This window comes from Colossoma macropomum, unplaced genomic scaffold (genome assembly GCF_904425465.1).
Source record: "Colossoma macropomum unplaced genomic scaffold, Colossoma_macropomum, whole genome shotgun sequence".
In the NCBI taxonomy this organism is placed as follows: Eukaryota; Metazoa; Chordata; class Actinopteri; order Characiformes; family Serrasalmidae; genus Colossoma; species Colossoma macropomum.
Window position 1 is genome coordinate 3,551,532 of NW_023494791.1, and position 25,286 is coordinate 3,576,817.

The 25,286-nt window shown below is 39.4% G+C and overlaps 1 protein-coding gene across 1 annotated transcript in view; it reads right to left on the minus strand.

Moving 5' to 3' along the window:
- Window positions 1-2,156: 2,156 nt before the first annotated feature.
- Window positions 2,157-25,286, minus strand: part of elovl5 (ELOVL fatty acid elongase 5) — a 31,315-nt gene continuing 8,185 nt past the window's right edge. The window contains exons 3-8 of the mRNA XM_036573666.1: window positions 24,916-25,103; window positions 16,148-16,225; window positions 9,441-9,612; window positions 8,162-8,286; window positions 5,878-6,012; window positions 2,157-4,067 (exon numbers count right to left, since the gene is read on the minus strand). Coding sequence (XP_036429559.1) covers window positions 3,939-4,067; window positions 5,878-6,012; window positions 8,162-8,286; window positions 9,441-9,612; window positions 16,148-16,225; window positions 24,916-25,103 — 827 coding nt within the window. The 3' untranslated portion in view covers window positions 2,157-3,938. The remainder of the gene's footprint in view (window positions 4,068-5,877; window positions 6,013-8,161; window positions 8,287-9,440; window positions 9,613-16,147; window positions 16,226-24,915; window positions 25,104-25,286) is intronic.

Genomic DNA, 25,286 nt, shown 5'->3' on the forward strand with positions numbered 1-25,286 from the left:
GCTGGAACAGATTTTGCTAAAATACTAGCATGTTTAGACATGTGCCGACATTCAATAATAAAGTACCATGATATTCAATGTACACAATATCATTATTGTGGACAGTGTAAAATACATCTTAATGCATTTTAGTCAAACAAGTTGCTGTTTTGCCAGATAATTTAGAGAAATATGCAGAGCAGAGCTATCCTTTTATACTGAATGTGCTATCTAGAACACCAACGGTCAGTCTTGCAGGGTCAGATGTAATCTCATAATGAGAACGTCTGAGGACAACCATGAGCTAAATGTAGAGGGAGTTTAGACTTATTATATGGGGACAAATTGAGTGTGAAATTCCTCAATCCAAGAGCTCATCAAAGAAGGGGGCGCTGGTGCGCTCGTCAACATTGTCCAACAAGCGAACCTGTCGTTAGCTCATGGATGGAATGTAAGTTAGCATGGCTGATAAGTCCCCCAAAATAATTACCTCTTAGGCTTTGTTCACACAGCAGGTAAAACGTGGCCCAAATCTGATCTCTTTCTTCATATGTGACACAGATGTGTGTCTGTGTGTCAGTGTGAACAGATAAACACACTGAATCTGACATTTTCAATTCCAATTTGAGACGCTTTCATATGTGGTACTGCAATACGATACGTATCCGATCTGCAGCGATGCGACTCAGTCTGAACAGCCAGATCGGAATTCATGCAATTTTACGTCAATCCAGCTCCACATTCGTTATAATTTCGCGCTGCTGAGACTCAGAAACGTTTAGGCTGATGTTTCAGTACAAAAAATTAGAAGAGACTCATCCAAAACCTTCAGCGTTCAATGAGATTTAGAAAGAAATGTCCGAATGCGGCCGCAGGAGAACGAGGCTGCAGCGTCAAAGAACAGTTAAAAGTCTGAAAGCAGAGTTTAAAGAATCCGAGGACGCGAACCAAAGAAGTGACCGCGCCCTTTTTACGGCTCAAACACATTCTGGGTGATGAGCCCAGCTGTCAGTCAGTGAAGCATCATGATGGCTCCTGTGTTGCTGGTGAAGATGAAGCTGATCCTCCGGGAGTGACTGGCGTTCGTTGGCAGTCGTGATTGTTGACCTCTGGATGAGCCGTGAAGCAGCGTGAAGCATTGATCTTTTGCGCATGCAGCTCAGTTTAGGAGCTGATCTGTTCAGACTGTCTCATACAGATCACATTTAAAAGATAATCTGAACAGCCAAACAAAAAAAGATGTTGGTGAGAAAATCAGATTTGGGCCACTTTTACCTGCTGTGTGAACGCAGCCTTACAAGAGCAAAACAGTTCAGTTAACCCACACTGTACTTTAGCTTTAGAAGATATCTAATATCTGAGTTACTGTCTTTAAATAAAGTATCTGAAGTGGTTTACTTGGAGTCGATTTTGTGCATCAGGCATGCCTGACAATCGAAAACATTCATTTTGAAGAATGAACGTCAGATAACGATAAGCTAGCCTGTTTTAGTTGTGGTACTGATCGTACCCTGGACGTCTAAATAGTACACACTAGAGAAATTTTGGGGAGCAGGTTTAAACGGTGGTGTAGCCTTGTTGTCCCCAGAGGTGTATTTTTGTTGTAAGATCTGGCTCCGCCACCCACACATTCATGAGGTAAAATGTGCCATAACTTGTTATTGTGCAGTTATCGTGATGTCCAATTTATGCATCAGCACATGCCTAAGCATACTGAACTTCAGGTCGCATGTGTTCTGGACCTTCCTGCTGGGGTATCTGCGAGCCGGAACCAGGCTGAAAATAAATACTGGTGTGCAGATCAGTGCGGTGTGCAGTCAGGTTTGTAGATACTGAGCCTGGGCAGAATCCTGCTGCAGCATGTCTAAAAGCTAATCTCATATTGCAGTTGGCAAAGGACGCTAGGAATGCTGTTAGTGTATTCGAGGGCCAAGTCACATTCAGATTCTCACCACTGGCTTGCATCTGCACGAGTTCTTGCGGCAGAAGAACATGGAATAGCATTCACACTGGCAGTGGTTCCTCACCCTGGTGCCGGAGTACATCCTGCAAGCCCTGATCCACCTGGTCCAACTCGTCCGCTGATTAGGAAGCCCTTTCTGAGTTGGAGTGGGTGTTAGAGCGGCAAAACACTACAATACGCAGGACAGGTGTACTCCCAGATCTGGACTCGGAACCAATGCACAACAACAACCACAGTGTTTAATGCATTCAAAGTGCTGCAAAGCTTAGCACAAGCTGCAAAACGATCTACTACTGAAGGTCGAGTGCGTACATTTGCAAAAAGCTCCACTTTCGATGGAAATATCAAGTGTCAAATACATTTTTTACTTCTCAGTAGCAAATATATAAAACACAATGGTGTACATTCAGACCTCATGCCGCTGCGCTCGAAACGTCCGATCTCCTGAGTCAGGCCTTTTCAGTGCATAAGCCTCGAAGGGTCAGTCCCCCTCGCCAAGTCACACACGTTTTTTAAATGTGTAAACCTACAGAATAATCTAAAAATATCACACTAATAATCGACACACTGGTTTCACCAATTTGGAGCCAATAATTTCAAACAATTTCTATTAATTTACATTCAATATCCTATAATTTACAGTGCTATCAATACCAGCGACTCATTTAATGCTGAGAAAATTCAATATCCTTCACTTTCCTTTGTACCAAGTTAATGTTTACATTGTTTACTGTGCAGAATACTCACATTGCAATTGGGGCTTGATTTGACTGTACAAAATATCCTATAAGCTTTAGCATTCTTATACAGTACTGTGTAGAAGTCAGACCACCCTTCATTTATTTAACTTCCAGTCTTAAATATTATATTCAAATTTCTACTTTTATTTTTCCCAATATGTTAAATTCAGTAAAACAACATAACGTCATCTGAGCAGGGGTGGTAACGTAGGGGCTGAAGCGGGTTGCTAATGCGAAATGGTTTTATTAGGGGCAGTCCAACACTCCATATGACTAGCAGGGGTCAACACATTAGCAGGCAATAGAAAAGGTGGATCCAAACAGAGAGAAAAGAAAGGGTCAGAACAAGAAAACAACACAAACAAAAATGGGCTCGGAACTCAGGTAGGAAACACAGAGACTTCGCAACAACTGAAAACAACAAAGGGGTTTATATGGGAGTCTTAATGTCTATGGAATGAGCTGCAGGTGTGTGAGAGAGGAGGGGAGTGGGCGGAGCCAGGGAGAGTCCAAGTCGAGTCTCCTGGGTGGGGGGCGGGGGGGGGATGTTGAGGGACATATTATGACAGGTGGTGGGGGTCATGGCATGACAGGGGTGCCAAAACTTTTGGGCATAAGAAAGGGCAAAGTCAAACGAAAATAAGTGGGAAAAAAACAGGAGTTTCTAAACCTGGACTTCATAAAAAATAAGGCGTAAATAAAACGACCCTAATTTGATGTTGATCAGTTTTGATATTACATTCAGATGTTGGAATTTCCTGTTAAATATGTTTCAGCTTTTTTCCTGAAGCTGAAAAATGACTTGCATTTATTGGCCATTTTGCCTGGGAATTAAATAAATAAAAGGGTGGGCTCTGACCTTTGCACAGTACTGGACATTCATAAGACACATTTAAGACTTGGTGGTGACACAAATGGTAATGAAATCTCATTCAATGAAACGAGAATTGAAATGAAATTAACTGAAAAAGTCATTCTAAATACGTTGGACCCTGTTTCCTTTTTCCCTACAGCCTGTCTCTGTCCTCTCTGTCCTCTCTGTCCTCTGGTCTTTGATTCAATATGAACAATAACAGGTTGTGGTTTGCAATGTTAGGAATCTCCTAAAGATTAAATGGCCTTAGCTGTTTGTTTGTGTCTACAGTGGGTCTACTGGGCTCCTCTGGTGCGTAAAGAAGTCCTACATCACTTTCATAGCAATGTTACACAGACATGGATGAGCAGTGAGGAATCGGAGGGTCGACTCGGAGAAGTCGTCAATCTGCCCGCGGCTTCCTGTGTTTGACCGTCTCCGCTGGGGCCGTCCCGTTCGTGTGGCCGTTCACAGACGCAACGGCGCCGTTCCGGTAATCCTTTTTCCGGGAAGCTCCGTGTTTCTTGTATGTCTGATGGACAGAGAGCGACGAACGACTCAGATCACATTTCAGCACCATTTCTTGACAAATTCACTGTTTTATTCATGTCAGAACTGAAAGAATGACGGGAGGAGACACTACTGCTGGAAGAAACACTGAACTTTAGAACATCAGAGTCCCGGTTAAGGATGCTGTCCAAAAAAAACAACATGAGAAAATCCTGCACTGCAAAAAATATCTCAGCAAGTGGAAACATCTTAAATGGAGTCAATATATGCATTATTTCTCATTATGAAATTGTTATATGAATATTATAAGTTTATTCAGTGTTTCTAGACAATTTTACTTGTTTTAAGTGATTTTATGTAGTAAAAGCGTCTTATTCCATTGGCAGACCATTTTACTTGTTTTCAAGAAATAATGAAGATGATTCTGCTTGTTTTATGAAATCAACGATTGAACAAATCGTCTGGCAATGGAAATGCATAATGAAAAATATTAGCTATATTACATTTACATCACATTTAAGATGTTTTCACTTAGAAATCGTATTTTTAAGCACTCCAATAAATTAGAATAACTTTTGAATCCACTATTTTTTAAACAGTGTATAATTCTGACTGTAGAAATTTGTAATGTGACAACTATAAATATACTGTATATACACTATAAAGTAGTGATAATATGCAATAAAATTATACGTGGACTTCTTCTTAATGGGGAATAAAGGGGTATAAAGAACATTATTTTCTGTATATTTGGAATTTCCTATGTGTATATATATAAATTGTTAAAATAATGTTTTTTACTTTTTTTTCTACATCATTTGAGCACAACAGCTGCCTCTTACATCATGTAAAATCTAAATGTCTTGATAAATGGACCAAGAGAAATGCTCCAAAATAACTTGCAATAAAATCTCTTTACATTAACTTACATTAATGGTAAATAAAAGTATTCACCTTCAGATTCAGATTACAATTTCACTAGATAAAATTATATAAAACTAGTAAATAATATCAAGAAATTAGTTAAATAATCTTGCAATATAATTTCATAGTAAAAAATATGAGCTATATTACATTTACATTACATTTAGGATGTTTTCACTTAGATATTGTCTTGTGCAGTGCACAGACCCCTCCAATAAATAAGAATAACTTAAAATAACTCACTTTTTTACACAGTATATGATTCTGACTGGAAATCTGTAATGTGATGACTTTTGAGATGACGAAAGATGAAGATGAAGATGGTCATATATACTTTAAGATTATACGTGGACCTTTCATTTTGTTTGTAATGGGGGATAAGGGGTACAACGAACATTATTTTCTGTATTACTTTATATTTGGAATTTACTGTGCATATTTTTCTGCAGCATTTGAGCACGGCAGCTGCCTTTTACATCATGTAAAATGTACATTACTTGATGAAAGGACCAATAGAAATGCTTCAAAATAATTTGAAATCTGAAATAAAAATCTGAAATAGTAACAAACGTGTTTGCAGTCTCCTGTAAACGTGCAATTTTGGAGATACTACATACATCTAAAAGCCATACAGTGGTTATGTTACCACTGATTCAGGCTTTTAGAGGCCTCGTGTGCTCATTTACACACCCTACTGTGTAGGAGTTTGAATCCAAAGGTTTACTACTGAGCCACTAAAACGTTTATAAGAATAAAACATTGTTCTTTATATCTTTATTTCTGGTCATGCAGTCAGAGAACAACCTATGAGTCAGTGTGAAATATGACCCTAAGTGCTTCCTCCAGCGATTCACAGAATCACTCTGTGGTTCTGAGGGCGTTAAGAGGAAACTAAACCAAATTCCTACCTTTATGTAGAAGTTTACGAAGAGAACGATTAGAGTGATCATATAACTGATCTGGAAATACAGCCAGCCCATCGGAAAACCGCACGGCCAGACTACAGCACAGGACGTCTGGATCATGGTCAACACAAACTGGACCTGTAAGAGCAGGAAAGAGAAACCAGCCTTTAAAATCAACAGTTACTGTAGTAATTTAGCAATTCGCTGTTGTGGGAAGAAAACCTGGAATCTCCATTTTTGTCGTTTTTCTGTTTTTGACATAATGTGAAAATGCCTGTTTCCCTTTATATTGTGTGTAATTTTATGATGAATGGACCAAAAGAAACGGCCCAAAATGACTTGGAAAAAATTCTGGTTCCATTGACTTACATTAAAAGTAAAGTAGGTTTTTTCCTTCTCCTGTAAAGTTACCATTTTGGAGATATGAGGTTTTGTTCCGACAACAGCGAATTGTTTTTACCCAATAGACGAGCAATAAGGCTGTGTGATAAATTGTTCGTTAAGAACAAAAAAAGCAAAAAAGCAAAACGTGGCTATTCCTGCTGTTTAATCAGCTCTTTTCTGTTGATATTGTGATGACTCGCTGCTGCTGTTGCATTTGTTTGATAAGTAAAGAAAGTGATAAATCAAAGCTGAGTTTTTTTTATTTAGTTTGTCACAAACTGCCTTTCTGAACAAGAAAATAGATAAATAGCATTATGAGTCACCCGTAAATCTCATTTTATCGTTACTCTGATAAAAAAAAAATCATTAATAAGTGCTTAACAATGTGAACTGCTCTCTGAATGTGCTCATGAGCATGCTCAGAAAAAAAAATCACAGTGGATCTAACAACAAAAGAAGCCTTGTGCATCTTTTACACAGTGATAGGAAACACAGTCACTCACAGAACGACAAATTCTCAGAATGGATGCTTTAATAAAGTTGATCAGCATCACAACATATCACATAAGGTCATATTATGTAATTGAGTCTCCAACCAATCACTGAATGCTTTACAGCATGTTGTGAGCAACTGACCAATCACAGACAGTCCAGATGTGTTTCTGCAGGAGTTTGGATGAACCAAAAGTTAAAGGCATAACAAACAAAATCTGGCCAATTTTGCTGTTTTGAACAACAAACATTCATGTGAATGTGTAGATTTGATTAGTTTTTAATTTTAGGACGTCCTCTCCCCTTAAACACAGCACATCAGCAGTTCACAGACATCATTCAGATACAGTATTTTATTCTTATAGGCCAATTACGAAGATATCATTACTAAAATGTGAAAAGGGAGCTGTTTTTCATGAACGGTGAAGTTGGTTTCATTTTCACACTACCTTTACATTACCATTTTCAAATTACCTTTTGAGATGGGTACAAAACAGATAGCTTGTGTAAATTATCCTTGTCAGCAACCAAGACGGTCAGCTTTTGTTTAGTTTTCATCTGAAGTTCATTTCTGTGGACTGTAACGGCTGAGAGCCAAACAACCATCTACAAATCGCACCACAAGTGGCGATCATCGGGGTCCAAGCACTTTGCACCTTTTAGAGCATATGCGCCAAGTTCCAGTCCTCATATGCCAAAACACTGCAGACTTCAGCACACTGCCTCATTAAACACACCTGATTCAGCTCATCAGCTAATTAGCAAGAACTTCATGAACTGAATTCAGAGCATTAGATGAGGGTAAACGCTAATCTCGGCAGCACTTTGGCCTGAATGGTCACCAGTTTGACATGCCTGTTTTAGAGCCAGTAGAACACAAATGATGGGCAAAGTTTTTTGAATGGTCTCTATTTATAATAGATGTGTGGTCTCAAAAGGAGATTTTTGCACACATTGGCTATCTAACCTAGGCATGGTCAGCAACAAATTGTTAACAAATAAGCAAATCATTCCATTGAAAACATTCCAGCTTTTGGATGCGACTTTGAACTCCATAGCAATTATATCTATATGTTAGTCTCAGAAAGCACCAGAATCTATTTTATTTTTATTTTAAAAAGTAAAATCAATAAAATGTTCTACTAGGAACAATTCCACCGGACCCTGTTACAGGTGTTTGGTTTCTGGACTTGTCACCTTTTTCGATGCTCAGGATTGTTAATGTTTATAAATATGTTTATATATTGCAAATAATATTAAACTCTCAGTATATAACAATATATCATGACACTACATAATTCTAACTATAATAACCTTACTAATAATAACCGTAATAATAGGCAGTATATCTTGCCCATATTGTGCAGCAATCATGTCATTCATAATAATGTCAGCCATGGCAGCAGCTCACCAGCTGTCCTTGAGTTATATACTTCTTCCACCAAAGGTATGGTCGCATGGCAGGAATGGCTGAGAGCCCATAATAGGAGTACATCAGCACATGGATGAAGCTGTTGAAGGTGGCACCGAAATAGGCTGGTGAAAAAAGAACATGACACAGTTAATCTCCAGTCGTTGCTTTTTCTATACCATTATTATACAACACAACCAAGTATTTCCAAGACTCCATAAAAACAAGAAATTTGTTTGAGTGGACCGAAATCTTACTAAGTTAACCCTTGTGTGTTGACCCATTTTCAATGTTTGCCAAAAGAAAAAATGCTGTGATTTATTATTATTTCAACCTCAGATTCTTGTCCTTTGCTCATTTTCTGTGAAGGACATATAAAATAACCCATTTTCAGTGTCTTCACTCTGTTCACCCCCCACACATTTATATTACACGTGGTGTTGGGTGAACCTGCGGGGAGTAAAAGTGTGGAGGTGCTGTGTCCTTCACTCTGTTCTCCTCCTACATGGCCTGCTGTTAGTGTGTGTGTGTGTGTGTGTGTGTTTGCATGTGTGTGTGTGAGGGTGAACAACATGGACAGGCTGCTGACTGGCTACAGCTGCTAAAGGAGAACCCTATGCTGGACACTTGTGATATTTTAAACATCTGGTATTTTTACATAAATTCTTGTGGCTGTATTGATTTAAAAAAGCCAATAATGTGGTGGGTCCACCAGACCACTGAGTAACAAACACATCGACACCACACAAGGGTTAATATAGGTCAAGTTTAACAATCCATGGTGTCCAAAAGTTTACAGTCCAGCTCTGGTATTTTATTGCGCATCAGAGTGGTAGCTTAAGTATTTTCCTGGCAGTTGTGTTCCAGTTGGCAAGCATAAAGCCGTACTGATAACACAGTGTGCCCAGCGGCTTACAGGACAGAGTGTCCTGGCTAAGTAAATGAAATAATCATAAAAGCAATCACAGCTGCCAACAGACGGACGCGTCTTTCTTCTACCTTGCACTATTTTACCCTTTCTAGCTCCCACCTATCGATATCCACGACCTTTATCGGGATGCACTGCATCTGACCTATTATCTGCCTAAACAAGGAAAAAAGTGTCTCAAAAATTACGTAACGCTGCATTTGTTCCAGAAGCATCTGGAATGGAGCGTTTTTGTCTCGTTCGCATTCGCTTTTCTGTTTCTGAATTATTCAGCACATAAACTGCGGCCTCAGCTCTGTCAGGAGCACTTAAAACAGCGAGATAAGGGCAGCTTCTGTCTGAGGAACTCACAGTGGCCACACGGCACCCAGTTCATGACGAACCACCAGATGTTGAGCATGGTGGCGTGGTGATAGACGTGCAGGAAGGTGATCTGGTGGTTGTTCTTCCGCAGGATGAAGAAGAACGTGTCCATGAACTCGATGAGCTTGGAGAAGTAATACCACCACAGGACGTGAATGATCTGTGGGGATGGTGGAGAGAGTGAAGTTAACAAATAACCAAAACATCATGTCAGGTCACTTCATGCCAGTCAAGCCGAGGTCACTGACCGCATATTCTTTTTATTTGCCTGTACCTATAACCTACATTGCCCTTCAAAAGTCTGGGGACACGTGACGTCCCAAAATGTTTTACATACAAATTAGCATGTTTGCCAATTTGCAGTAAGATAATATATTAAAGATTAACTAGAATTATTTTGAGATGACATCACATGTGTCAACGTCTGTGACAGTATTACTATAGTACTATCTCAGGAAATGACATACTCTGGTATTTTATCCCACTGTTACCACACAAACTTTTAAGTTGTCTAAACCACCTTTAGGGGGCAGGAAAGAGTTTTAATATGCACTTGTAACAAAAGTTGGGAAAAGAAAAACCTGCTATTTATACCAAGGAAGACATTTCGATAAACAAGGCTAATAACTGTATTTTCACATATTCAAATTACTTTTTTCAGCAACTTTTCTGTGATGAGTGCAAAAAAGTTAAATTGTGTAAATTATCCTTGTTAGCAACCAAGATGGTCAGCTTTCATTTAGTTTTTATGTAAAGTTAATTTCTGTGGACTGTAACGGCTACGAGAGCTAAATGACCATCTACAAATTACACTACAAGTGGCGATCTTCGGGGTCCAAGCACTTTGCACCTTTTAGAGCCAGTAGGACACAAATGATGAGCAATGTTTTTGAATGGCCTTATAATATATATAATCTATTTATAATAGATGTGGGGTGTCATAAAGAGACGTCTGCAGGAATATCAGCAGTTTTTGACTACTAAAAGTAGATTGAAAGAAGCCCTAATCATTTCTGGCAACTAAAAATGCATGTCTGTGATTTGTAGTTCATTTCTGTTCAACAGTCTCAGGCTTGTTTTTAAACTCTGCAAGTATTACAGCAAGACTTTCATTTCATTATTAAGTTTTAATTGAAAACAAAGGTTACGTTCTTGAAATGCCCAGCAGAAAACTGTCCAATGGGGATTGTTTTTTCTGTGGTATCTATGTAGATACAGCCAAGTGAGCTCTCCCACTGGTTAGACCTTCAGGAGCTGAACTGAAGGCACATGATAGATTAACTACCAATATAATCATGAAGTGAGAGGAATGAACAAATCACTTTTTGATTCACAATAGGTGGGACCAATTTCTTGATATATTTTTGGAAATTCTGGATACAACACTGACTGTGAATACGAGAAGCAACCTAATCAGTAGGTTGTTAGGAATAGAAAACAGGGGCGGCAGCTCTATGTCCGGACTCTTTACTAAAAGAATCACAGTAAAACTATACCAGTGTTTTTGGTAAAAGATAAGCTAAAATGTCTCTCACAAGCTTCAAGTAAAAGATGCAATGTATTTTAGATGTTTTAAATGTCTGTGTTCAATCTAGAACAGCCTAAAAATAAAAAAATGCACTGTGCATTGTAAAAAATTAAAAGTCAGGTCAACTTGAAATTATTGAAAGCTGAAAATCAACCTTCTCCATAGTTTTTTTTTATTCTCTCAACTTAGTTTAACCTAAAGTTGTCCAAACTTACATTTTCAGTACTGCATCTTTGTTAGGTCTACAAAATACAGTTTAATTTGAGCTCAATCAGGTAAAAAAGAATATGGTTGCCTCCTCATAACAAATAACCAAAACATCACGTCATGTCACATCATGCCAGTCAAGCCGAGGTCACTGACCAGCTATTCTTTTTATTTGCCTGTACTTACCTCTTATCTACACTGCCCTTCAATAGTCTGGTGACACGTGGCGTACCAAAATGTTTTAAATACAAATTAGCATGTTTGTCAATTTGCAATAACTTCACATATTAAAGACTAACTAGATTTATTTTGAGTTGATATAAACACGTGTCAATGTCTATGACAGTATTGGTGACAGTGCTATCTTAGGAAATGACACGCTCAGGTTTTTTATCCCACCAATGTTACCAATCAAACCTGTCTAAACCACCTTTGGTGGGGGTTGGGAGGGTTCAATATGTGCTTTTAACAAAAGGTTAATTAGAAAATAGCAGAAATTAGTATTACATAGAGCTATTTTTTTTTCTATAATGTTTTGATATTTATGGCCCAAATTGAAGGCCTATCCCTAACAGCTAGGGCTCGTCACTGTGCACTGTAAAAAATTAAAAATCAGGTCAACTTGAAATGTATTGAAACTTGAAAGTCAACCTTCTGAATAGCTTTATAAAAACTCTCTCAACTTAGTTTAGCCTAAAGTTGTCCAAACTTACATTTTCAGTACTGCATCTTTGTTAGTTCTACAAAATACAGTTTAATTTAAGCTGAATCAGAAATAAAAGAATGCGGTTGCCTCCTCATGAGCTGTGGGATTTTTACTCAGTTCCTCACCTCTCAGTTCCTCTTAGTTTAGTCATTTCAAGTTTCCACCCCCAAACTATGACTCCCCCTTCACAAGCCCCTTTCACACATGCACTTTAACCCCAGTAGTTACCACTCATTAAACGGGAAGGGTGTGAAGGTGAGCTGGAGTGGAAATCCTGGTAAGGTTAAAGCAACAGTTCACCTGCATGACACCCAGTACAACAACCGGGAAATGACCAGGAGGGTTTGTGTGAACAGAAGCTGATAAAACACTGGGAAAGACAGTGACATCTAGATTACAGCCAATAAAGCTGAACGTTTCTGTGAAGCGTTTGTGAAGTTTTTAGTTTCGTTTTGGGAGTGAAAACATCACAGGAGTGTATTTCGTACATGATTCTAGTGAGAAGTGGCAAAAACCTACACTGCACTCATGCCTGGCCAGCAGAGCAAAACGACTATGTGACATGTTTGTGTTTTACAGTCGAGTTTTATGAGACTGATTGAGAAAAGAAAGAGCTGTTGGTTGTTCATGCTGAGGATGCCCTGTCCTGTTTACTGGGATTTTCATGGCATGTTTGAACATGTGCATCCCGGTAAAGCTAATAGCTAACGGCGCTTAGAACCAGAACCAAACATGGTGAGGCAGCCTTCACCCACTACACTGCATTCAGCTGGAATAAAAACCCAGAAATGAGACGCCTTGAGACCCATTTTATGAAAAAGACTGAAAAGGTCTGTTCACCTGTGCTTTGCAAAGCACTTTACTATTGATTCATTGTTACTGTCTGTTTAAAATTATCTGATTTTAAACTTATCTCGTTTTATTTTCATTTTAATTAAACCTAAGCCCTGTTTTTTTTTCCACTTATGTCCTTTTTGTTTTGCCTTTGTTCAGGTGAATGACTCTCTGTCTCTGAAATGTGCTACATAAGTAAACTTGCCTTGTCTTGCCTTTCATTCTTTCTTGAACACAGAAATTCAAGCAACTTTATGGCTCCTGAGTGGCGCAACTGTCTGACTGCATCATCATCAAGAGATTATGAGTTCATATCCCAGCGATGCCTCAGCCATCTGTGGTTAGGGAGCCTTGGTTCACTGTGTGATGAGGGAGTCATAGGTTGTGGGTGAGACGTAGCGATGACTAAATTTAGGAGGAACTGAGTAAATATCCTCTGAAAATGTAAGCAAGTTCAGCTTATGAGGAGGCAACTGTGTTCACACGTTTTTGGAGTAAGCTCAACTTAAACCCTTAACCAAGCCATGGGCCCACCGGCAGGTCCAAAGGTTTATTACACACTTCTATAACCTGAGAATAGCTCCTTTAGTTTGCACTGAAGTCCATGTAGTTACTGAATAATAAGCCTCAGTATGTAACAAGCCTGGAATGTCAAAGGGTTAAACTGTTTTGTTGACCTAAGATTGACCAAACCTTTTTAACGAGAACTTTTGACTAAACTTAAAGGTTGACTTAAAATTTCAAGTTATTTTTTACACTAATATGTTTTTACACTAATATAATTACAAGCTAAAATGGACTATTATTCCAGAAGCTTGGCTCTGTTAGCATGTTCTACCTAAAGTTACCAAATCATACCCACACAGCCTCCATAAGCAGATGTCAGGGCTTTTGATTATATTACATTTAGATATTAGTTACATTAGACAGATGCAGCACCAGCCTGACACAATTATGCTGTAGCATTAAGAGCAGTGTCTAATATACAGTTAAATAACACTAAAAACACTTAAAATACACTTAATACACTTAAAAAAACTTACACTGTTTGAGCTTTACTGAATTATTTTGATCATAACTGATCACATTTTACATCATTATCACTATATTCAGAGGCTTTATTGCACATCATGAAGCCATACAAGGAAGCCTTTTAAAAAACCTTAAAGAAAATATATAAACATTCAAAAAAATGCATGCGAACTGGAGCTTCCATCATGCTGTTTCTCACTGTAAGGAATATTACATTTAAAATTTTGAATATGCATTCTCATCATGCAAAATATTATAGATATAATACAAAAAAATGAATACAATCCGGTGATAAACTGTGATGAACTGTGAGAGCCGGGCCTTCATTTTGGGCCTTCAGTGACAAAAACTGGTCAAAAACAAAGAAACAAGAAAGAAACCTCTCCAATAAAGCTAATTTCTATAGGTTTCTAGTTGTATGTTAGCACTAAGCTAATTACATGAACATTTTTGGGATGATTTTTTAGATCAGGAGTGCACAACTCTGGTCCTGGAGGGCCAGTGTCCAGCACAGTTTGGTAGATTCCCTAGTCAAACACACCCACTAAACCTGGTGATTAAAAGATACGTGTAATCAGGTGTGTTTAAGCAGGTAAATCACCAAATTGTGCTGGACATCAGCCTTCCAGGACCAGAGTTGGGCACCCCTGTCCTATACTAAACATGGACATTTACTAAACAAATGTGTTTTATTTGAAGCTTTTAACAGACATTAACATATATTTGAGCTTGTATGTCAGTTTTATAGTGACTCGTTCAGTAAAGAGTCCTGACATAAAGCTGCTGCCACTGTTTTCCATTCCTAACAACTGAGTCAAACCTCCTTAGACTACAGCTCACAGTCAGTGATGTATCTAGAACTTCCAGAAGGCCTAGAGTGGTGGTTTACTCTTCGAATTAGGTCCCAAAATCAAAGAGTGATTAGTTGATTCCTCTGTCAGTTCCTAATTATGTTGGTAGTTAATCTAATGTGTAAGGTCTTCAGTCCAGCTCCTAAAGTCCTAACCAATGGGAGAGCTCGCTTGGCTGTATCTACCCAGATACCACAGAGAAAACAATCCTGATTGGACAGTTTTCAACCAGAATTAAACCCTTTTGTTTACATCCCAAACTTAACAATGCAATAAAAGCAGTACTGCAATCCTTGTAGAGTTATACTAATTAATAATTATTATAACTGATAATTCCTTTAAAGGGGACCTATTATGCTTTTATGTTGTTTTTCCTTTCTTTTAGTGTTATGTAGCTCTTTGTGCATCTAAACGTTCTGCAAAGCTCACAGTTCACTCTAGATGGGAGAAACTCTCTCCCACAGAAACCACTTTTCTCAGCTGCCTCGTTGGAATTCCAGCCCTTTTCCTTTGTTACAGGATGACTCAATCTCGTAACACAGTCCCTAGTGCCCGACTACTGGCGAGCTCGGCCCACCCTCACACAGCGCACAGCAGCTACTGGAGGAGGAAGAGTGTGTTCAGCGCTGTAATGTGTGAAGAAGACGCTGACCGGACTTTCAGGATCCACTCTGGATCAAACTGACCCGGCAGAACCGACGCCGCTGGAGAAACAGCCACAGCGGAGTTACAGCTGCTCAGAAGAGAAGGGTCTGACCGCAGGACAGGGGCGGAATGTGGCGGGGTGGAACCGGAGTGGGCAAGCTGACCAATCAAAGCAAACTAGGCTCATCAGGAGGCAGGGCTTAAAGACACAGGAGCTCTAACAGATCGTTTCAGACAGAGGGTGAATAGAGATGAACAGTATGAGGAAAATAATGTGTTTTTGGAACATTAAAGCAAGTAGATCTATTCTAGCAGAGCCCAAAAGGAGCATGATAGCCCCCCTTTAATTGAAAATGAACTAAAAATTACAGATGTATCTTTTTTAATTTCATAGAAGTCATTAGCCCTTTTCTGAAGGCCTGGAATTCCCTGAGGAATCATTAGAGGTACAAACCCAGCCACCTTCAATTCTTGGCTCATTTTACTGCCTCTAAAAATGCAGAGCGCTGAGGGCTGTTGTGGCTGCATTAATGGCTCTTCTTATCTCAGTGTTACTGCAGTGCTGAAGCGGACGTCCACTCTTTATGTTTGCTGCTACCATAGCACACTTGATGACCCTCAGTGCGCACCGGCAGGTTGGCTTGTTCGATGAGGTGTTCAGGTTAAAGTTCACAGCACTGTTTTGGCACTGTGACTGTGGGCTTTGTTGAGACGAGGTAATGGGTGACGCAATTAATTTGGCATCCACTCATGCATCCCGGAAAGCAGCGCAAAGTGTAGGTAGGATGTGAGTAACACTGAGGCATATTGTGCAAGACCCTCAATCATATGCAATTTTCCAGGTTGGATTTGTACAGGATGTGAATGAAAAGCATGCGTGCGCTTGTTTTACCTTGTCGTCGGCCGCTCCTGCGCTGCGAGTGTCCTGGCAGAAGAAATTATATCCACCTTGCCACACAGCAGTCACAAGCTGCGGAGACACAGGGGGGATTTGAAAGCATTAAGAATCTTAAAGAGGCTCACGACCAACATGGGGTGAAATGTAGCACAGACTTTTATGCAGTTAAACGGAATTAAGTAGAATATCATCACCGTCTGACCAAAGACCTTGCATCTTTACTGTTACTGTTTTAATTTTTATTTTTTTTAATCTGCCCCTTACGTTGTGGAAAACGTTCCTGGTGAACAGACCAACAGAAACGATCCAAAATGACTCGGAATAAAATCCTGTTACATTAACTAACACTGAAAAGTAAGAATGTTTTTCCTCCTCCTGTAAAGCTACTTTTTCTGGACATACAAGGTGTTGTTCTGGCAGTGACTATATGCTCTTAGTCCTGCTTTAGTCATTTTCTTTTGTTTCTGTCTAATTTCTGTCTATTTTTATTTCTGCGTAATATATGTAAGTTTATGTGCAATTATATGTCTTGCTACTGTAACAGCAATTTCTCTTCAGGATTGATGTAGTTTGTTCCTTCTTCCTGTCCTATCTATCTGTCTGTCTGTCTATCTGTCTGTCTGTCTATCTATCCATCTATCTAATCATCCACCCATCCATCCACCTACCTAACTACCTATCTATCTGTCCGTCTGTCTGTCTGTATACCTACCTACCTACCTGTCTGTCTGTCTGTCTATCTATCTATCTATCTATCTATCTATCTATCTATCTATCTATCTATCTATCTACCTGTCTGTCTGTCTGTCTGTCTATCTATGTCTACGTTATCTATCTATCTATCTATCTATCTCTATGTATCTATGTATCTATCTATCTATCTATCTATCTATCTATCTATATATCTATCCATCTACCTACCTACCTACCTACCTACCTGTCTGTCTATCTATCTATCTATCTATCAATCTATCTACCTATCTCTACCTATCTATCTATCTATCTATCTATCTGTCTATCTATCTATCTATCTATCTATCTATCTATCTATCTATCTATCTATCTATCTATCTACCTGTCTGTCTGTCTGTTTGTCTGTCTGTCTATCTATGTCTACGTTATCTGTCTATCTATCTATCTATCTATCTATCTATCTATCTATCTATCTATCTACCTGTCTGTCTGTCTGTTTGTCTGTCTGTCTATCTATGTCTACGTTATCTGTCTATCTATCTATCTATCTATCTATCTATCTATCTATCTGTCTGTCTGTCTGTCTGTCCGTCTGTTCGTCTATCTGTCTATCTGTCTATGTACCCACCTGTCTATCCTTCTATCTCAGAAATATCTCATTTCCAGCCAGGGCCAGATAAAATAACACTGCAGCCTAAGGCTATGAAAATATCTATATATGTAATTTATAAAAGCAATCTAAAAATGGTAACAGCTAAATAGGGTGGTTAAGTGTGTGGGTGAGGTGCCTGGAGTGAGATGATCAGATGACTATAGTAAAACCGGAGTGATATCATAAATTTTGCATGCACAAGTGCAAATCCATTACTGCACAGCTTAAAGCACTAATTAGAACCACAGCTCACAGACATCGTCATTAAGAGCCGTGTTTCTCAAACCAGCTCTCTCACAGCGTCCACACACCACTCCATTTTCTTCATTCACAGAGGAACCGTCACGTAAGAGAAGAGCACCTTTGTAAGTTGACTAGCAACTAAACTTGCCATAGTGCGAAAAGCCCTCTTGTCTCTTTATCGACCCTGTTTGAACAGGTCACTGATGGTCAGGGTTATTATAGTTAACTAAAACTATTATTAAAACTAAAATTATTACTAAAGGAAAAACTAGCAGTGAAAACCTGCTCATTAACTGTAATAAGAATAAAAATGGCTGTTCTAAAAAGCTCATGCAAAACAACAACGTCCACTGCAAGACTGACTGAAATGAAACAGAATTACTAAGAAAAAAAAACTAGTTTGTTTTTTCAGTGCACAAATAAGTGAATAAACTGTTGTGCTAATTTTATTTACCCTATCACAGCGTTCAATAATAACAACTAAAACTGAAACTAAATAGAAACTAAATTAAAACTTTTACTTTTCAGAAAATAAAAACAAAACTAAAACTATTAATGCATCTTAAGACTAACAGAAACCAAAGAACAAAATTAAAAACTAAATAACAATAAAAAATAATGAAAATTTTAAAACTATAATAACCCTGCTGGTAGGACATCAATGTGAAATTACAGGGAAAATTCAATCACACATTGGTTACAATTAAAGAGGCTGTTTTTGTTACTGTGCCTTTAAGACTGATATGTTAATGAGCTCTGTTCTGATTGGCCGCCCTGTATATTAAAAAAAAAACAAACACACTTGGTTGAAACACTCCTTATAACTTCAGTGTGAGTGGGCGGGGCTAAACTGCTGTAGGCCGTTAAGCCGATATATTTAAATGTGTGTTTATGTGACATCACAAAATACAAAACAGGCTGTTTTTTGGAGCGTCCATATATGGACAGTATGGACTGGGTAGGTTTTAAACTACTATATCCAACTTTCATTTTAGAAAGAACTCTCATCTCCACAGGCTTGTATCGGTGGGCGTGCAGGTGCGGGGCTGGGGTACGGGCACAATCAAACGCTGACCGCAATAAACTCAGGAATGAAAACACAGTTTCTGCTTTCAGATAGTTTTGCACTTATCAGTGTTCCAGGCTCTTCTCTGCCAAAGTCTCCTCGAAGCTCGTGACCTGCCATTGTTTACTGTCTCTCTGCTCCGCGCTTTTTTAACCTTCTCAATAAAGTCTTTGTTTCACCATATTTTTCAAATTTAGGACGCAGGCTGCTGTGCCTAAATCTGTGGCGTAGGCAGAGGCAAATTTTTGGGTAGGGCGGTGAAAAACTCTGTAGGCCAGCTTGGTAGATACAATTTCCAAGCATGCATGGCATCAGGCATTATTATACAGGGCGATTCAAAAAGATTCATCTGATTTCAAAATGATTTCATTTGTAAATCATTACAGATCAATGCAGTAAACTGTAAATTATTTAAATGAGCATAAAGTTTATTATGTAATTGTACAAGGTCTCAGTATGAACCTCCTCCAGCTGTACAGACAACATCAACGCCATAGTCAAACTCATCCCATACTGGATTGAGCATGTCGGGTGTCGCTGCACTCACGGCTCTTTCAGTGTGATTTCGGAGATCATCCAGTGTTGTGGAACCAACGACGAACGCTCTGAGCTGTTGGAGGTTCACTACCCACGAAAATCACTCTGCACAGTTATGACGGATTCACTCTTATTGAAGTGGAGAACGCAGAAGGCTTTCTGCTCAGGGGTCACATCTCCTCTCAGACTGAAGAGAGCCATCTTCCACTGACAGACAGAAACTCTATGACCCCCTCTTTCAGTTGGATTATGATTGGTTCCTAAACGCCTCAAGGTTGTAAAAATATGGTGCTTAGAAAATCGGATGAATCTTTTTGAATCACCCTGTATAAATATTTTTTCCCCATATAGGTCGGAATAGCTTTCAGAGACAGCTAGCATGTGAACTGTGTCTATTTCTTATGCAACAGCTGCCTGATGAGTTTCTATTCACTTCTTATTGGAATTTTCGTTCCTATATCAACACCTCTTCTGTCCTATGGTGGTACAAAACAGTATCAAGACCGTGTTCACATTGAGAAGAATGCTGGATTCACATGAACACGTCCTGGACTTCAACACAAGTTTTCTTTTTTGATGCAGTAAAAATGGTTTCAAAAACATACTTTTTGTTCTTCTCCTGAGTCCATGTGGTCCAGACATTGAAATTATGTTGCAAAATGGTCCATTTTAAGTTCAGTGTTTTTGTGATGTCACAAAAAAGCAACAGTTTAGCCCCGCCTATTCACATTTCAAGTTATACAGTTATACAATGTTTCAGCCTGGACTGCATTTTTATTTGAGACACAATGCGGGACAGCCAGTTTGAGCATTTATATATATCCGTCTTAAAAGCACAGTAAGAAAAACAGCCTGTCTAATTCTAAGGGATAAACAGTGGATGGAAACTGATCACGTAAAAAAATGAATAATGTTTGTTTTTGGTACATAAAACCACTCAAATGTGAATAATTGACCCCAGGGAGAAAAATAAAATACAATAAAAATATAGGACGTGGGCCCTTTAATAGGGAGTTTGTCCCCCTTTGTTGGAGTAAACAGCCTCCACTCTTCTGGGAAGGCTTTACACTAGATGTTGGAACATTGCTGTGAGGATTTGATTGAGCATTAGTGAGGTCAGGTACTGATGTTGGATGGTCAGTTCTGGATCACTCCAGCTCATCACAAAGGTATTGGATGGAGCTCCATCACTCCAGAGAACACAGTTCCACTGCTCCACAGCCCAATGCTGGGGGGCTTAATACTCCTCTAGCCCACGCTTAGCATTGGACAAGGTGACCTTAGGCTCGTGTGCAGCTGCTCCACTGCATCCCATTATATTGGCAATGCTTTTCTATGGCAATTATACTGTGTCAGTATATACTGTTATACTGAGTGCCTGTGTCAGCAATGGGTGCACCTTAAAGGGCCCATATCCTATATTTTTAATGTATTTTATTGATTTTTTGACATTTGTGTGGTTTTATGTACCAAAAGCATTTTTACATGACCATTTTCCAGCCTCTCTCCATCCCTTAGATCTAAACAGGTTGTTTTGTTACTGTGCCTTTAAGACTGATATGTGTAAATAGGGTCTGTTCTGATTGGCTGTCTCGTTTGAAAAGCAGTCTAGGCTTAAACAAGAGCAGAAAGACTCCTGGCTGGCTACACAAAGCATCTGCAAGCTGTGATATCTGACAAAGTCTGTGGGGTTGCCAAGTACTGACTTAGTAGGCTGGCCAAACTTTATTATTTAATTACTATTTAATGTTACAGCATATTTTATATTTGACTTTTTTACAGTATGCTGAATTCAGCAAATAAATAGAGATCATGAAAATTCGCTTTTAAATGATGTATTTTAAAAAGAAAACATTTAACACCAAAAAAGGCAATTTATCAACATATTGTTCAGTTCTGCTTTTATATTTTAAATTGACTTTAGCTGTTAAATATGGTTCTTAATAATATATTATAATGATATTGTTTTATATATATATATATATATATATAGTTTGTTGTAGAGGCTGTATTTACTTCTTTTCACTTTAAAAATCAACAGAATATGTCATTTAGCCAGGGGTGCCCAAACCTGTGCACACAACTGTACGCAATCTTGCTACTTTTGCTATTAACCCTCTCTGGTCTGAGGTCAGCCTCTCGGTTTGTTCATATCTTCATATAACATGATCCTCATATGTTTCATATCTAAATGCTCCGTTATCTTCATCACTACTTTCCAAAACCACTGCAGCAGCTTCAGCAGCTGTAAACTCTCTGCACGGTCAGTCCTTAGTGATTTCCTGAGTGTCCATTGGTCAGTTTCACACAGAATGTTGACGGACACACAAATCCACCAGTTCCACACGGTGAGAGGCAGATGATGTGTATCTCAGCCCCTCTTCATAGGCTCATAACTCCGGATGTGAGTCTTGTATGATCTCGGGATAAGATGGAATGGAAAGGGCGACTCTACAGATTCAGGAAGTGTTTGAACTGGATTTCTGTGCTGGATCATCACAAAGATACAGACACAGATACAGAAACAGAGAATCTGACATGTGAACTTAAGCTTTCTTACTTATTTCCTACAAATCCTGCTGTATTCAGATGACACTGTGGTTTTAACAGCCTCTTCAGAAGAGCATTCAAGGAACATAAAAGTCAATGAGAGCGCCCCCATAAAATCTGATTACTTCAGCTTGTGGACAGTCAGAAGGTTGGCCTGACATTAAGGTGAACTCTCGCCCAGCTGGAGATCTACCACTAAACTACAGAACCTTAATGTGCACAGTCTTCGCAGATCTGCTTCTACCAAGTAAAGAGTCAGTCTGTGACCCACTTTTGTGGTTCACCCTTAAAAAAGACGGTTCTTCAAGGGATCTTTTGTAAAGACAGCGCTGGGGGGCTTTATACCCCTCTAGTCATGCTGACGTTACGCTCATGTGTGGCTGCTCCAATGCGTCCCATTGTATTGGCAGTGCTTTTCTATGGCGATTATACAACTGTGAGCGTCTGTGTCAGCAATGGGTGCACCTTAAAGGGCCCATATCCTATATTTTTAATGTATATTAACAGCCATTATTCATTTTTACATTTCATTTTCCAGCCTCTCTTCATCCCTTAGATCTAAACAGGTTGTTTTGTTACTGTCCCTTTAAGACTGATATGTGTAAATGGCGTCTGTTCTGATTGGCTGTCTCAATTGAAAAGCAGTCTAGGCTTAAACATCACACTGATGTGCACATATCTGCTTCTACCAAGTAAAGAGATCAGTCTAGATCAGTCTGCGACCCACTTTTGGGGTACAACCTTAAAAAGATGGTTCTTCAAGGGTTCTTTAGTAAAGACAATGGTTTTATAGAACCATGAACCCTCATTTGCATGCTGAAATGGTTCTCTGCATGGTGAAATGGTTCTTCAGACTGATGGAGAACATGTACTATATAGTGGAACCTTTTTAATAAGAGCTCTATGCAGCACCAACGTCAAGGTTTTATACAACAGAAGGCCGTTTTCACCTCCGTGCCCTTTTCCTGCTTTAGACCTTGCCCTGTCCACGCTGAGATTAAAAGATGACTTGCATATTCTGCATGTGTCCTCGAATCGAATGGTCACCAGCCAATAAGCGAGTTTTGCAACACAGACAGATTATTAATGTGAACTTATCAAGCCAGAGAAGACTTTAATCTCACAGGTATGACGGCTGAACTGATTAGCCAGCTCAAAGAGAACTGTTATCTTCTCTGACTTTTATGAAAGTCCATCAAAAATCTGTACGGATAAGACAGGGTCATTACAAGAGCTACAATACAAAACAGCTTTCTGGAGGGACGCGACCATTTGAAGTCAATCCAAAAACAACAAAGCAAACTTGTGCTAGTTGAGGAGAACCACAGCAGATGTGCTTGCGGAGACAATGAGTCTGTGAAAGGCCAGCTGTGCTCTGGACTCGCCCTGCACCAACGGGCTTTTCAGCACTTTAGTGCACTTTGGCTACGCTTATGAATATAATTATGAATCTATTACATACTTTTTAGTTGATCAGTTGCAAAGACATTACTGTGTAGAAGTCAGAGATCTTTAATTGATTTCATTTCCAGCTAAACCGCCATCAAGTACAAGTTACTCATCTTTCAGATGGTGTTTCTGAGGAGATATAATATAAGATAATCAACTTGCATCATGAAGGAGAAAGTCAAAGTGAAAAAACACAAATTTCCAAAACTGGATTAAAAGCTACAGAGAAAATGGGGCTCCTAACAACCACCTGGAATGGCTGGTAGACCCCAAAACTGCCCCCATCAGATAAACAGCACTTAAAGCTTTCATCTCTGAGAGAGAGGAGAAAATCAAGCTGCTTCAGATCTGAAAACATCCACAGGTGTTTCTGTCCATCCTTCCACTGTGAGAAGACGACTCAGCGCTGTGGGTCTGAAAGGATGTATAGCTGATCAAGAAGAACCTCACTGAGAAAAGGAGACGGACACACCAAACAAAGAAGCTGAACAATGGACTGACCACCCCAGAGTCCAGACCTCAACATCACTGAATGTGTGAAGAGTGCTAGAGGAGCTGGATAGGCTAGCGCTAGCTTAACAGGCTAACAGCTTAGTTCAACACATCACAGAACACAGATTCAGTCTTTCTGATCAGTCTCAGCAGCCTGATCAGGGTTGCCAGATTGGGAAGATTTCCCCAGAATAGCATTTTATACTACTAGCTGTGACAATAATTGTTTATTAGTGATGTTACCTCAGTACTTTATTATCTCTGGTTTTATATTTTTCATTTAATCACCGAAGTGAGCGTACTCTGCAAAAAATAAGTGTGAACTGCAAGTAGTCAGCCTGTGGCAACTTTTGCAAAGCAGAAAAGGAGCAGAGTGGGTGTTTATGGGCGGTTTCATGGGCAGGACGTTTAACACTTCATCACACTAAATGGACAGACGCAAGAAACTGGCACTTATTGCGCTTTTTTGGAAGAAAAAAAATTTAATTTAATTCTTACTAATCAGCCTGTGTCAACATTAGTAATGTTAGCAGGTGCCTGGAACACTCAAATTCTCTGTTTCTGTATCTGTGTCTGTATCTTTGTGATGATCCAGCACAGAAATCCAGTTCAAACACTTCCTGAATCCATAGAGTCGCCCTTTCCATTCCATCTTATCTCGAGATCATATGAGACTCACATCCGGAGTTATGAGCCTATGAAGAGGGGCTGAGATACACGTCATCTGCCTCTCACCGTGTGGAACTGGTGGATTTGTGTGTCCGTCAACATTCTGTGTGAAACTAACCAATAGACACTCAGGAAATCACTAAGGACTGACCATCACGCAGGAAACCCTTCATTCTTCATTCAGTCCACATCGGAGACTCATGTGAAACAGAGTACAGAGAGTTTACAGCTGCTGAAGCTGCTGCAGCGATTTGGAAAGTAGTGATGAAGAAAACGGAGCATTTAGATATGAAACATATGAGGATCATGTTATATGACGAGCCTTTAAAGGAGAGTTTAAGAAGAGATGCACAAATCGAGAAAATAGTCGCAAAGAAATGTGACATTGGAAAACCAGTACAGTCGACTCACCTCATAAAACATGTAGAGGGACAGCAGAGTGAGGGCCAGGTTATACACCACTAAGATCCTCCTGCAGGAGTACGGCTGCCTGTCCTTCATATACTTTGGCCCCATCCATACCATAAGGAGGTACAGGATGGTGCAGACGAAAGTGGGGGGGTAGTCGTCCAGCAGAAACCATCCTCTCACACGAGGATCTGAAAAATAAGAGCAAAAACATCTACATCTTTATCTCCCTCTAGGCGGCGCCGCTTAAACTGATCACGCTGCTCAGCCGTGTAAATCAGGCCATCAAATAATGCAGTGAAAGAAGCTCAAAGCACTGAAATGAAGAAAGAGGGAGAGGAAGGCCGGAAATGAGTGCCTTCAGGCAAAGAGAG